The sequence below is a fragment of the Mytilus californianus genome, unplaced genomic scaffold (genome assembly GCF_021869535.1).
Source record: "Mytilus californianus isolate M0D057914Y unplaced genomic scaffold, xbMytCali1.0.p SCAF_1, whole genome shotgun sequence".
NCBI classification, from domain to species: domain Eukaryota; kingdom Metazoa; phylum Mollusca; class Bivalvia; order Mytilida; family Mytilidae; genus Mytilus; species Mytilus californianus.
The window spans coordinates 21,287,089-21,302,263 of NW_026262581.1; the positions used below are offsets into that span (position 1 = coordinate 21,287,089).

At 31.6% G+C, this 15,175-nt stretch overlaps 2 protein-coding genes across 2 annotated transcripts in view; both read right to left on the reverse strand.

The window, feature by feature from the left end:
* Window positions 1-6,484: 6,484 nt before the first annotated feature.
* Window positions 6,485-15,175, reverse strand: part of LOC127700652 (plexin-A4-like) — a 254,130-nt gene continuing 245,439 nt past the window's right edge. Inside the window, exon 35 of the transcript XR_007981679.1 lies at window positions 6,485-6,494. The gene's annotated coding sequence lies outside the window, so the exon portion shown is untranslated. The remainder of the gene's footprint in view (window positions 6,495-15,175) is intronic.
* On the reverse strand, window positions 7,049-13,771 carry LOC127700901 (myosin heavy chain, embryonic smooth muscle isoform-like). The gene is made up of 3 exons (XM_052204615.1): window positions 13,637-13,771; window positions 9,638-9,707; window positions 7,049-8,319 (listed from the first exon to the last, which is right to left on the reverse strand). The coding sequence occupies exons 1-3, from the start codon at window positions 13,671-13,673 to the stop codon at window positions 7,797-7,799; spliced, it is 630 nt and encodes a 209-aa protein (XP_052060575.1). The 5' UTR covers window positions 13,674-13,771; the 3' UTR covers window positions 7,049-7,796.

Sequence of the window (15,175 nt, forward strand, 5' to 3'; positions counted from 1 at the left end):
GTAAGATAATCCGTAGGAAACAATTAAATTGAAAAACGGATATACCAATAACAATTATTTTTCGATTAATATTAATTCATTTAATACAAGAATAATTATGGGGAGGGTTTGGCCTAAGCTAGACAACGTCTAGCTATCGCTACCGTGGTAAAATAGCAGAATGTGAAGAACATAAGCGAGAAATAATCCAAAGGGGAATAACGATAAAAGGAATTGTGTGTGCATGTTAGCATATCTTAATTTCTAATTATGATTTAAAGGAGATGTAAAGTATACATAAATGATATTAAAAAGTATACTTTTTGTAGACGTCGCATGCAACGTTTCCGTAAATTTTACTTTTTTCGCTGTAGACTTTATCTGTTGATGTATAACGTGACTGCTTTGTGAATATTTAAGTATAAATGATTTAACCCTCAAAGTCTTAACTGATATAGCGATAAATATGACAACTGTGTTCAGCGGCAAGTATTTCATACATATTTACAATAAATGTTCTTTTTTTGTTTGCTCATGAATAATTTGAAATAAATTAACTTTAACATTACATTTGTGTGACTTATCCTTCATTTTAATTTACCGATTTGGTTTTGAGGAATGTCATTTTTACAGGAAGTAGTGAACTTTTAGCATCCATCTGATTAATGTGTTCTATATAGCCTGAACTGACCCTTTTTTTTGTTCTCAATTCAATATTTTATTTGGCATTTTTAACTTTTTTTGTTATGATTCGAGCGTCACTGATGAGTCTTTTGTAGACGAAACGCGCGTCTGGCGCAAATACAAATTTACATCCTGGTATCTATGATGAGTTTATTTACATGTCATAGGCATGCAAAGTTCCATTGTTTTGCTAAATCTTTTTTTTTCATGCAAAATTTGATGTCTGAATTTGATTTTTATCTGTGGTTGAAACTGCCTTTACTCTTTTACGGAGTTCATCGTTTTTTACAGATAATAATCAAGTGGTATGAACTTAAGTCCGGTAAAGAACAAAATAAAAGATACAGTCTAAACAAATCTTTAGCTGTGTTATGTCCGACTTTAATCAGTTTCGTTCTTAAATGAGACCTGTCGATAAGATTATTTTCTATTTCTCGTTGTGATCATTGACATCGAAAATCCGATATAAAACCCCTTTTTTATTTGTGTTATTTAGGTAGTTTAAGATGAGAACACAATATCTAATCGTGGAGACGCACTCTTGTGGCAAGTGTTCATGAAGGAAATTTCGGTAAAATCGATAGGGCCCCTAAATGCTTGTCGTTGCTTCCTGATTTTATGATGTAGTATCTATTATTCAAAACTTGTACATGATTAGTTCAAAGTTTGAAATTAAACAGAAAATGGTACCAATATTATACCGCAATCATATCTACGGACGATGTACTTTCTTTTTTACTTTGATAAGGTGGAAGTTTGTTCTTATTTCAAGAGAGAGGCACTCAGGATATATTTATTTGTGAATGTAGTGACCTCTACTTGATTTTTACTAACTATTTTTACCACAAATTTGCATAAGTTTTATATACATGTACATAAACATTTTATTTACATACAGTATAATTAATTGACATGTCTATTTTAAGCATCCATGCAGTTAGGCATGTTTGTTAGCGGTGTTCATGAAGTATCTCACTGGATTGAGCTCTCTGTCTAAGTGTATTATTAAGTGCTTTGCATTAAGCTCAGTTCATTGTTATGCCAATGTATTCTTTGTGAAATTGAGATTCATAAACAGACAACCATGTCTACAGTTTAGTCAGTTCCTAGAATTATCTTTCATTGTTCAACTTTTATCATTCATTCGTTAATTTCTTAATTTGTGTTAATGTTAATTACCAGATCACAGCACTGTTTATATTTTTATATTATGTAACAAAACTGCATCCTACAGGTTTCATTTATATTTTTATCCACATAACAAAAACCTTAAAACAAGAATAATTATGTTATGTAATACTTTTTTTCATTTAAAATACTACAGAATCATATATATAGTTCATATTTCTTTGAGTCTACACTATTTGTCATAATTTATTTCTAGAAATTAGGAATAAAAAAAAAATTGGATATAGCATGTTATTAAGATTATTTCATACTGGTAAATTTGTCTTTTATATAACTTCAACAAGGACTTGGAGAATCTAAGAAAAAGACATTTTCAAAGAAAGAATTAAAATACATGTGTAATACAACAGAAGTGTACTTTCTTGCTCATCTAGCACCATGTGCATGCCAGGTATTATCATCACTTTGAACTATAAGACATCTTCTAAGAAACAATTTTGAACATTTTAACAACATTTTTCACTATTGATACTGGGATGATTCTTAACTACAGTTTTCTAAGTAAGAAATGACCACCACAATGGACAAATAAATTATTAATTAGGCCGTTGTTTTTTTCTTAATTGAATTGTTTCATATTTTTCATGTCGGGGTCTTTTATAGCCGACTATACGGTATGGGTTTTCTCATTGTTGAAGGCTGTACGGTTGCCTATAATTGCTTACATTTTTAAAGCTGAAACAATAGTTATTTCATAGGTATATACAGTGGTTAATTAAGGCAGTATTTTGCAACGCTATGTACCAAATAAACATAGTTTAGTCTTCAAAGACCATAAATGTTACAATCTCATACCTTTCCTTTAATCAAGCTTTATCAAATTTAGAAATTATTAAGATAGGCAGAAAACACTCTTTATAAATAAAAAAAGGAGACCATATAGACACCAGTCTATGTAAATAATAATTTCTGAATCTAAAAATGAACCTCGTACAAGCAATAACACATTAGACATAATATAAAAAAAAACATAATCAAAATCTGTAAAAATGAAAATAGAAACATGAAGTGTCGAATAGATGTGTAACATTGTATTACAAAAGTCAATTCTTAATATCTAATTAGTTACAGCTGTGCTGGGTCATACAAGAGGACATTTTAAGTGAATAGTACATTTACACTTGTACTTCTTTTATAGGAGAGGAAGTAAAGCAATCCGATGGAGGCTGCATGTAGATTTGGATCTGTTACTTCTAGAGACTTCGTTAAAATTTAAATGCACAATATTCTTTGATTGTTTTCTTATATCTCTGGTATCCACTTGAAACAGAGAAACTGTAACATTGCATTTTTTACTGTATTTGCAGCATATCATTATCATTTGAAACTTAAAATATATACCCTTCGCTTAAACCTCAAGAAGATATGAATATTTTAAATTATGACATCATCTTTCGAGATATGATCAAACGGAATTGATAAGAATATTATATGAGTCGATTCAATTTTCTAATTTATCGTAATTTGTATGACTTAGACTATGTTTAAGATCGAGTAGAGATCTTTGAAAAATCCTAGTAAAGAATAAGCTTCAGCTTTTTTTTTGTTGTAGAAATCGAGGTTAAAAATAATATAAAATTTTGATAATTTTGACAACTTTTGAAAAATTTCAAAAACTGGTATCTGTCAGCAATTTTAAAAATGGCGCATAATGGATTTATTTTAAAAGAAGAAGTCAGCAATATTGATACATTCCAAAACTTGATTGCATTTACATGCAAAACAAACTAAATGTTTTGACCTTTACTAAAGTCACAAATGTCTTTTATTATATTTTTCAAAACTTCTTTTTAACATTTTGACGTCAATAAATAAAACGTATGTGTAATATTATTAAATTTTGAGAAACTAAAAATTGTCCCTGAAAATGTGTTCCCGAATATTTACTTCCAACGTATGAATGAGTTAAACGACAGTACCTGCCTAATTCTAAATGCAATCATCCGGCGGCAGTATAAAAATAAGGAGATGTGGTATGATTGCCAACGAGACAATTACTACCAAAGTTCAAATAAAGTGTGGATATAAGCAATTATAGGCAACCATACGGCCTTCAACAATAAGAAAAACCCATACCGTATAGTCGGCTTTGAAAGGTCCCGACATGACAAATATGAAACAATTCAATTGAGAAAACTAACGGCCTAATTTATAACAAAACAATTTACGAAAAACAAATATGACAGACATGAACCAACTACAACCACTGAACTACAGGGTCCTGACTAGGGACAGACACATACAGAATGTGGCGGGGTTAAACATGTTTGTGAGCACAACATAAGAACAAACTATAAAAATCAGTTGAAAAAGGCTTAACTCATCAGATAGATACAAAGTTTACCAACGACCAAATCCCACAAAAGAGAAATCAATTCTAAAAAAGCAATATTTGTCTTATGATTCATTTAAAAACAAAATAACAATTTTTTCTGTAACTCAAGGCCTTATGATTAGATTCTGTCATTACTACTACTAATACTAAAGGGACATTGAACGTTCATTGTTATGTTAACAACTATCTCTCCTGAACGGTATCGACTATCCTTAACTAATAAAGGAGGTTCATTATGCTCTTACTTGATAATTTTGTTACTATTTATATCTGAGGAAAAACTGTTAGTGAATATGAATAGATTTATAAAAAATGTTTTTGAGAAAGTTACCCAACCTCATAATTTCTCGTTAATCACGTTAACGTTATTGCTACATAGTTCTTGATAATGCACGGAGTACGATGTTCTCCCTGTCATCGAAGGAAGAATTTATATTTTCGAAACCATAATTTGCTTGAAATTGTTCATATTGAATAAAACAAGATGTTGGTAATACGTCGGCAAGATAGACGATTATTACATGGACATATGAGATTAATTTTGTAGAAATCCGTATTCCTTAGATTTATCTCCTTTGCTTGTCAAGTTCCAAAGTCAAAACCAAATGGAGCTTGTACTTTAACTTTTTACTCATAATGCGAAAGTTTTCTTCTTACTTCTGCAATCTCTCTCTCTCAGTAGCACCATTCATAACCCACAGGCTTAAATGGAGGCAAAGAAATGTGGTCATCTTTGGACCTGTCACCCGATTGTTAAACCAATGATAAGGTGGAGCGTTCGTTTGAGATGTATAAATATGAATATATAATGATCTACTAGGTAAAGGATTGGGTTAAATCTGATGTCAAGTGTAAGATGAGTTTTACGATCTCTGCACGTTCAGGAAACCTTGTAACAACTCTTGCATGTGTCCGTATGTAGCCTCTTTTTTAAAAAGATGTCTTACTCTTATTTGCAAGTGACGATCGAAATACACACCCTTTATACCAGTCGATCCACAATGCAGAACCTTTCTATTTGATTTGTTGTTTGTTGTTAACATATTTTCAGCTCGAATATGCACGAAATATTTTAGACTAGACGAAAAGTAGACATCAATCAATCAAACATGTTATTTTACACGAAACCTCCCTCTCCCGAGCCTCAAGGAAATGGTCATATTCTTCTTTGTACAATAGCACACATTATGATAGCACCATTCCCGAATATCTTACTACGTTTTTTTTACCATCACAACATCACAAAATAAAGCTAAAAAAAATTCATCATTTGCGTCATCTTTTCTGATGTTTTTGTTTTCTAATGTCCAAGACTTTAAGAGAATCTAACAGACAGTGGTGGATCCGGTACAGGGATGTGCAAAATCCTGCTTTTTGTAGGGGCGACAATTATTTTTCCTGATATATCTTCAGTATATCACTTTTGTATTGCCCACTCCTCCAGTACAAAATCAAACATGCATTTCAGGTACAATTATTCAAAAAGTAAGGACGTTAATAAATAAATCAAAAATCAACTGTTTTTTGAATATTAAAGTCCATTGCCACACAAAATTGTTTCCATTCAGTTACCTTGGTAAACTGCGAAAAAAAAAAGGGATAAAGTTTTTCAGCGCTGTAATCTTCTTTAGATTGTTATGTAGTCTTCATTAATATATGTTCGAAATGACCTTGATTCCTGTTGTTGCGCGGTCTTATTTCTAGTTTTTTGTATTAATATTAATGAGAAAGTTACATATTGTATGGAAAAAATGTAAATTCCTCTCTTATATGTAGGAACACTCTTTGACCTCTTTCTTCATTCCTGTTTCGTTATTTTCAACCGAAAATTTTTTACATCCGAATTTACTTGTTTTGAGAACTTATGAGCAGTAACTGCTTAACATTATTTTTCTTTTCTGTCCTTCTTCATCTATTTTTGATTGACCTCTATGTTGTGTTTTATGTAACCTTTACAGAATAGCTCGTCTTACCTGTTTCATTTTCCTTTGGCATTACTGTTTTAGACAGTTTTTTTTTAAATATTTTGCCCTTACAATGTAAAGAAAGTGTCTCAAAATATTAATCTTTGAATGCAGACACAACTTATTTCCAGTAGCGATCCGTAATATAGAAATGTATAATTATGTAAACTACAGAAGAAACAAGAATTGATTATCACTCAGATATCATGCATTGGCATTCCTTCCGACACATTAACGTTACTTTATAATTTAAACTAACATAACTACTGCTCTTTCTAAAGTAGTAGTCGTTTGTAATTCAAACCTGTAAGGTCATTTGTCTTAACAAAAGATCCTCTTCCGATCTTTTCATCCTACTGTGAAGTCCAGTCTATTATCTGCCAATTTATCCGTGTAAATTGGATGACTGACAAAGTTGTTGTAATTTTAAATAAAGGATACAACTTTAGAATGTTTAAATATCTGATTCGGATCTGTTCAGATGTACTTGATAATGCTAGTTGGATTTCTTGAAACAAAAATGTCTCCAACTGCCAACTAATATATCATGCTTCCAACTTACTTTTTACAAAGTTTAAAGTAAGAAAGTTAGGACAAAACATTTTATATGTACATTTGTTCCTTTTTATATTTCATAGCTATTTCGCAAGTAAATACACTTCGTCAATCCTTAAAAATACACACACACATGAAACTACTTCATCGTAATTAATAGATTTGAAGTCAGTTTCATTTGTAAAATAAAAATAGTTTATATATTATAGCCTTAAATGCAACGCCTAATAAACGTAGAATCACTGTCGGTGAACTTCTCGTCGCCAATGGTGTGTTACGCCAAATATTTATATTTTGGGATTGGTGCTATTTATAAATATGTACATGAATACATACATTGTGGTAAGTTTACAGTTGATTTTTCTTTTACAAAAACTAAAATTGTAGCCCTAAATCAAGTATAAAAGAATGTATTTACAATTTTTAATTTTGACTTTCAAATTGACCCCGTTACATTTATGATGGTTTACATTGTTTCGCTTTCTTCGATAGTTTGTCACACTGAGTTCGTAATAAAGGTAAACTCGGACATGCACAACGAATTCGAAAGCTGCAAGTTCGGTTAATGTTAACTGATTTTCACCACTAAGTCAATACAAATGTTTGTGTACTGATAGTTCAGGGGATAACCAGCCAAAATATACTAGACTTTGTTGAAAGGATCATGGTTTATTATATAAACAAAAAAAAATAAGGTCGTAAAATATATTTTGACAGTTCGAGCTATTCAGTTTCAGTTTCCGTTTGGTAATACAGTGTCCAGTATATTAAGATATATCATTGACTGTCGAAAACCTCTGGCCAGTGATCAAGAAAGAAAAACGATTCTTATGTACAGAAATCCGTGCGTTTCACTTTAATCTGTTACAAACTAAATGTTACTCATTATTATTAGCCCTCAGGTTTCCCAACCAATAAGACTAACCAACACGAAATTGCATAATTTCATAGAAAATGGCTATAAACACTCTTAACTCTTCTTTATAGGAATATGTATATAATGATGTAAAATGTGAAACTATTTATGAAAGTAACACATATTGTTATTTCTCTTTGTCAGTTTTACATGCATATAGTTTCATCTGTGTGATTTACTTCTTTTTCTTGCGTTCGTTTTCAAGTTGGGCTTCTAACTCTTTGATCTGTTGTCTTAAATCTGGTAGCATGTTACGTGCTATATTTTCGGAAGACTCTTTGACTTGAAGTTTTCCTTTTACATTATTATATTTATGTTTAAGGTCCTCATTTTCTGCTTGCAGTTTCCTCACTATTTCGTCATGTAATTGTTGTTCTTCGTCGTTTTGCTTCTGGAGTTTCTGCAAACGCTTCCTTAATTGCTTTAGCTGTAGTTCTTTTGCTGCAATTTCTTTCTCTTTCTCTTTTATATGCCTTTGTAACTCAGCAGTACCACCTTTTTGTTTTCGAGCATCATTTTGTAATTTTTCTAACTGTTTATTAAGTTTATCAAATTCTTCTACTCTTTTATCAAGTTGTTCTTGAACATCTGGAATGTTATCTCCGGATAAAGTCATTTCGACAGCCTCCGTGATAAATTTTTGAAACTCATTTCTGAGCTCATTCACGGCTGATTTGATCAACGCTTTACCCATTTGACTGAAAAATATTAGGCACGATTTAAATTTTGTTTCGCCATGGAACGTATTAAATAGTTAAAAGACGAAAAAATGCCATACTAATATAGTTTTTAAATAATATTTTGCAGACACAAAACTAAGGTTCTCTAAGAAGTCTCAGACAGTAACTCGAAAAATGTTTTATTGGCGCTCATGTGACGTTATTGTACACAACATTTCGGAAATTTTTTACCCTGCATTTCTTTTAAAGCATAAATTGATAAAATAAAAGCATTTTGCTTGAAATTTGATGTGAAACCTGAATTTTTAGTGTCAAACAGACAAATGATCACCGCGTTTTGAGCTTAGTCTGTTTCATATTTGTATTCCTTTTCTACATTTTAGCAAGGTTTGGCACATGTGTCAATTTCAAAATGGGATGAAGATCATGTGACGTTTTCTGTTTTTCAATTGTTTTGTTTATAAAAAAAAAGTATGCCGACTTATATAGGATTTGGACATACATTTCGGTTTCATGATATTCTTCTCCAATTTGTTGTTCTTGAAAACGTTTAATTATGGGTTTTAATTTAGTAAAGAAATCGGCATAAAAATGTAGTTCTATACAATGTCTATTTACTCCAATTGTTAAAAAATAATATTTTTGATAAAGACAAATGCATTTCAACAATTTTGGAAACGTGAAAATATTAATATATATATAGATACTAAACTTAAACGGCATTAGATTCCAAATTATAAAAAGACCATTTAAATTAAATTTTTTGCGCCTTTTGATAAATTTTGATGTGGTTGGAAGAGGTTGGACGATTTGTTTTATAGATTCAGTGATCACAACTGTACATTTTAAATCATATGGTTACCTCCATATTATGTCTTTTCATTTCTGTATTTTTGAGTTGCTGTTTCAATGACGTACTTCTGACATCTCCTTTATTTGTTGTAGAATAAGAAATCAGAATAAAAGCCTAAATGCATGTATGATTTAAATGATTTATTTTGTTTCGAAACCTTCAAATCAGACATTATATTATAAATGGAAGATTTAGTTCTAAATTTAACGTTGCAACTACCTTTCCTTCAGTTGAACTTCCAGACTGATTTATTTGTTCGTCCTTTAGCAATTGATGTTCCAAAATGTTTGGGATTTTAGTTTTTCTTTCTTTTTTATGTTGCTTTTTTCTTGTTTTTTTGTAAATTCATTTAGCGTCTCAAACTTGTTTAACTTTAGTGTACCTGATGGAGGTGGTTCCGAAAACACTAAAATCAGCATCATAAGTGTATACATGTATATATTGAAAAAAACATAAAGAAAAAAAAAAGAACAGTTTACTTACTTCATTTTATGCATTTCGGAGGCAGTTAAACCAATAGGTACGTCTAAAAAATCAGAGCTTGTTTCTGGATCTGTAAAAACATTTGGGTGAACAAATAAAGCAAACGTAATACACTCGATTACGCCTCAGCTGTTAAAAAACTAAGCAACTTCTAATATAACCATAAACATGAAAGTATCGTTACCCTTGATACGTAAATTTTGACAATATTTATGATTTTTTGGGAAATTTTCCATGCATTTCCAAAGATAGACTGACGGGTATAGAATTATGGTCACCTGGATTTCTTCTTTACAACAGAAAACACTATGCCAAAAAGAGATGTCTGTTTGACTGTGCTGGATGAATAAATACAACGCCAATCCCATCAAGAATGGGAGATTTACATCGATTATATGGAGAATACAACGGTTTATGTACATGAACAACTGTATGAAGGTGGCCTATTGCAAGTCAAAAATTAGTCCAACCCTATCAAACATATTGTTTACCTTCTGTTTGAAGTGGTAGACAAAGTTTCCAGCCTTTCATCCCAGTCGATCCAACTTCCAGACTCTACCTTGAACTAATTTAGGCTTGCCTTTTATATGCATGAAATATTTGCCACTGGACAACATTCTACCTATTAATCACTGTACATAAAAAGTACTATAAAAAGGAATTGTAAGCAATTTAAATTCCGCATTCTCTAAATTCCGTCATAAAAAAATATTTAGAAATATTGCTAAAAATCGTTTTAATGATATGGTAAAATAGGAGGTTACAGTCCTTGTTTATCTAAATTTCACTGAATGAACATGGAAAACTAAGATTTGGTTTTAATGTCTAAAATACATTCATTTTACCTCTCTTTCTCTTTACTCGTCGTTTGGTTGACTTAATTATGGCAGTAAAACCAACCTTTAAATGTTGGCCAGATCTTCTTATAGATTAAAATAAAATACAGTAATCTCCAAACTAGTATATCCAAGCATCACCGTGCTTCAAATTGGTCAACAATGGAAAGCAGCCCTTAACACCAACAAACTGCAACAAATTACTCAATTGGAGCCCTATAAAATTAATTTAGTCCGGGAAATGGAAATGAATCAGATGTTAATTTTGGTTGATAGTAATAGAGGTTCGGTTGATAGTTATTAATATATAAGGTATCTTAATGCATATAATTAATTCATTCGTAATTCTGCTTTGACCTCATTGTGTTATTTTGCCAAACATGTATTGGATCAAAATTAACACCCACATCCAAGAAGCTTTACTACACAAGACACTTGTCTGTATGAAATATGTCTGTGGTGTGAAATGCCTTATCTGATAAGACCATAAAATGAAGCTATTCTTGTTTTGTTCTGTTTTTTACAGTTTTCACAAAAATGCAGATAGTTTATAGGCATAAAACAACTCTGCAAGATAATCTAAATATATCATTCATTATAGTTGATAGACATAGCTTGCATCGTGTAATTTTGGCATACGTGTATTGCTTTGATCTAGATGTCACTAACTTCAAATACGGTACAATTATCTATAATTGGTTATTGTCGTATTGTTACATTGTAGTTGTTTTTATGCTTAGAACCAACATTTTTAAACAGATTTTTATAGTTTTTTTTATGTCGGCTGTAACACCACTGTTCTTGGCAAGTGAGAGGTTGAACGACCACGAGCATACTCCATTTTGTATGTGTCTGTTCCAAACAAGGAAAATGCAGTCTAGTGGTTGTCATTTTAATTTTATAAGTTAGATTTCTCTTTTGAATTGTATGATTTTCTTTATCCTGGGGTCATTTATACCTTATTTTATGATGTGGGTTTTGTTCTTTGGTGAAGACTGTACGGTGACCTGCAGTTGTTTACATTCTTGTTCCTTGGTGAAGACTGTACGGTGACCTGCAGTTGTTTACATTCGTGTTCTTTGGTGAAGACTGTACGGTGACCTGCAGTTGTTTACATTCTTGTTCTTTGGTGAAGACTGTACGGTGACCTGCAGTTGTTTACATTCTTGTTCTTTGGTGAAGACTGTACGGTGACCTGCAGTTGTTTACATTCTTGTTCTTTGGTGAAGACTGTACGGTGACCTGCAGTTGTTTACATTCGTGTTCTTTGGTGAAGACTGTACGGTGACCTGCAGTTGTTTACATTCTTGTTCTTTGGTGAAGACTGTACGGTGACCTGCAGATGTTTACATTCTTGTTCTTTGGTGAAAACTGTACGGTGACCTGCAGTTGTTTACATTCTTGTTCTTTGGTGAAGACTGTACGATGACCTGCAGTTGTTTACATTCGTGTTCTTTGGTGAAGACTGTACGGTGGCCTGCAGTTGTTTACATTCTTGTTCTTTGGTGAAGATTGTACGGTGACCTGCAGTTGTTTACATTCGTGTTCTTTGGTGACGACTGTACGGTGACTTGCAGTTGTTTACATTCGTGTTCTTTGGTGAAGACTGTACGGTGACCTGCAGTTGTTTACATTCTTGTTCTTTGGTGAAGACTGTACGGTGACCTGCAGTTGTTTACATTCTTGTTCTTTGGTGAAGACTGTACGGTGACCTGCAGATGTTTACATTCGTGTTCTTTGGTGAAGACTGTATGGTGGCCTGCAGTGGTTTACATTCTTGTTCTTTGGTGAAGATTGTACGGTGACCTGCAATTGTTTACATTCTTGTTCTTTGGTGAAGATTGTACGGTGACCTGCAGTTGTTTACATTCTTGTTCTTTGGTGAAGACTGTACGGTGACCTGCAGTTGTTTACATTCTTGTTCTTTGGTGAAGACTGTACAGTGACCTGCAGTTGTTTACATTCTTGTTCTTTGGTGAAGACTGTACAGTGACCTGCAGTTGTTTACATTCTTGTTCTTTGGTCTTTAGTTGATAGTTTTTGTCTCGTATGCAATCATACCACATCTCATTATATTGATATGGTAAACTGCCCCTGAATTTATTTCACACCATAGCTATTTTTAGGAAAAACAATTTCATTCTTATGAGTTCATAGGTTCTCTGCTTCATTCATGTATGATTGCCAGTTTCTTGCATATGGTGGGTCGTTCACTTCTGGTACTCCGGCCTTCTCAACCAATAAAAACTACCGTTTTGATAGAGCCAACTCGGAATGCTGACAGTGGCGCTAACCACCAACAAATCAATCCATCAATTATTCATGTACAATAGAGATAATGCCCCGCCCTAGCAGTCATGGTCTATTTACTTTGAACTTTTTGCAGTTTTCGTGATGAAGTTTGTTATTTGGTCCCTAGCGTTCATTCGTTCATTTATATGGTTCATCGGCTTTTAAACAATTTCATAGTTTACGTTTAAAAAACAAATTGTGATTAAAACGTTAGGCTTTTTTAAGTTCAGTCAAATTTTACGTTGTATGCAGTTGTAAACCTAATGTATGTTAAATCTTTTTTTCTTTTTCTTTTTAGAGTCTCTTGCTTTTAATGTCAATAGCTATTATTTCAAAAACTTAATCGGTCACAATTTTTTCCGGATTCCCTGATGTAATTCTATCAGCAATTTTTTTTTTAACTTAATATAAAAAAAAAACTCCGTAGTAGTTGATTACGTTCACCTAGCCTGAAATTAAAATTCTCAGTAATCCTAGCTAATGTAATAGTTGACACATATCCCTTATCAACTTGATAAAAGGGGTGGAATATTTTTATATTTGATCTTATCAACCTTAAGGTGGTACATTACACTACAGGGAGACAACTCTGTAAAAATCAGCTGAACGTTTTAATCAAGTTCTATTGTTAAGGAAATATTAAGCTTCTCGATGATCAAAATTAGTGTTTGTCAAACTGCTATTTATCCAATGAAATTTTTCCGATAAAGTGTGTTGTTCAAGATTTTTGAATTTTTTATATTTTTATAAAAGGATCAAAGTCAATATTTTGTCAAAATTTTATGAAAATTAAACGAGCCAAATTAATTTTATTCGAGGTGTTTGGTACCACCTTATTATATATTAAAAGAAAATATTCAAATTGTCTTACCATCGTCATTTGACATTGAAGGTTTTCTCTTATCCATTTTCCCGTAAAATTAAAAGAATAACTTCACATTTATTGCATGTAGTAGCTAAATTTATTATAGTTCGAAACAGTTATTCTACATCTACAATCTTTGTGAATGACTTGTTACAACAAAATATATGAATATAAAAGAATAATATTGATATTCAATAAGATTATAATTCACAAACAAAACAATTATTTAAATGAGTAAACTAAAGATTTGTGTTGTAAATATAGAATTAGTTTGCATTCTTCTTTGAACTTGCATGTAACCTATTTGATGATAATCTTTTAAATACGGTCGTGTTAGTTGACTTCCTTGTTTCCATTGTATGTTGTAGCATTCTAAAATATCTTTCGTTCATACATGTAACGGCATGCTGGTAACAGGATGTATGTTTGAATAAAACCCATCATGATAAAGAAAACAAAAACTAACAACAGATATAAGTCCTAAGAAAAGATGAACTCCTGTACAGAGAAAAATAGAAATAATCATCATATCATTCTATTGTAATTGGCTAGTAGTTTACAATTAAATTGAATTAATAGATAGATATGAGCAACAGCGTTACATAAAAAACAAATAGACATAATTTGTGGCAAAATATATGTTGTGTAATGTCTTTGCTTATATCTAAATACTAATGACAAGATCTAAAAACGAGGCCATTTTGGTAGTTCTGTACAAAAAACAAGGAGTTGGAAGCCCTAATGCAAATGTGTAAGACAACATTTAAAATAAAAATACTAACGATTGATGGTTAAGTGTCTTTTGAATATTTTAAGCATGTTTTTAGTTTCGAATTCAAGGGTCCAAAAATGTGGCCTTATTGTACCTTCTTCTTCACGAATAAATTAAGTCAGCAGTGGCTTACAGATATTCAAAACATATTTAGTTGAAAAGATGTTAACTTTATCGATCTTTTGAAGATCATTTATACTTTAACAGATAATTAAGACCATATTAGAGACGTCGCAATATACTGTTGTAACCTCGAAAAAACGTGATCTATCTATTCAAAAAAACATGTTTCAATATTGATATAAAAATGAATTGCTAGCATGCGTTATATCAAAAGAAAACCTATTTTGTTATCTTTTTAGATATTGCAAGCAGCATGCAGTGCAATGATAAATTAATGATAAATAATAATCCAAAGCTCGTAAAATCCTAATTCGTGTCCTGTCCCGCGTAACAGTTTGCATGATGATGTTCGACATAAAACGAGTGTAGTGGATTCTTTTTTCTGTAAATTTTTTTATTTTGTTTCCTCGTTCATGGACGTCATAATATCTACAACCAGCGTACATTAACAAATACAAGTTAAACATTTAAAATTCCTATGCTTTACCATTTTGTGTAACAAGTTTTTTTCTCTACATCATAAACATAAAAAGAATAGTGGAAAATGATCCCCCTTAGCATTAGGCCAACAGTATAAATTTATAATCTTAGTATTAATTTTACTATTGAGTTTTACAGAGTTTTTTTAAAGGTGAAAGATGCGTAAACGA

What these genes read in the sequence shown, in the direction of transcription:
- LOC127700901 (XM_052204615.1), bottom strand. Translation starts at nt 13,673, where the DNA reads ATGGATAAGAGAAAACCTTCAATGTCAAATGACGATG. An exon ending in TTCAATGTCAAATGACGATG is followed by an intron (nt 9,708 to 13,636) that starts GTAAGACAATTT and finishes ATGTTTTTACAG; the next exon opens with ATCCAGAAACAAGCTCTGAT. An exon ending in TCCGAAATGCATAAAATGAA is followed by an intron (nt 8,320 to 9,637) that starts GTAAGTAAACTG and finishes AATATTTTTCAG; the next exon opens with TCAAATGGGTAAAGCGTTGA.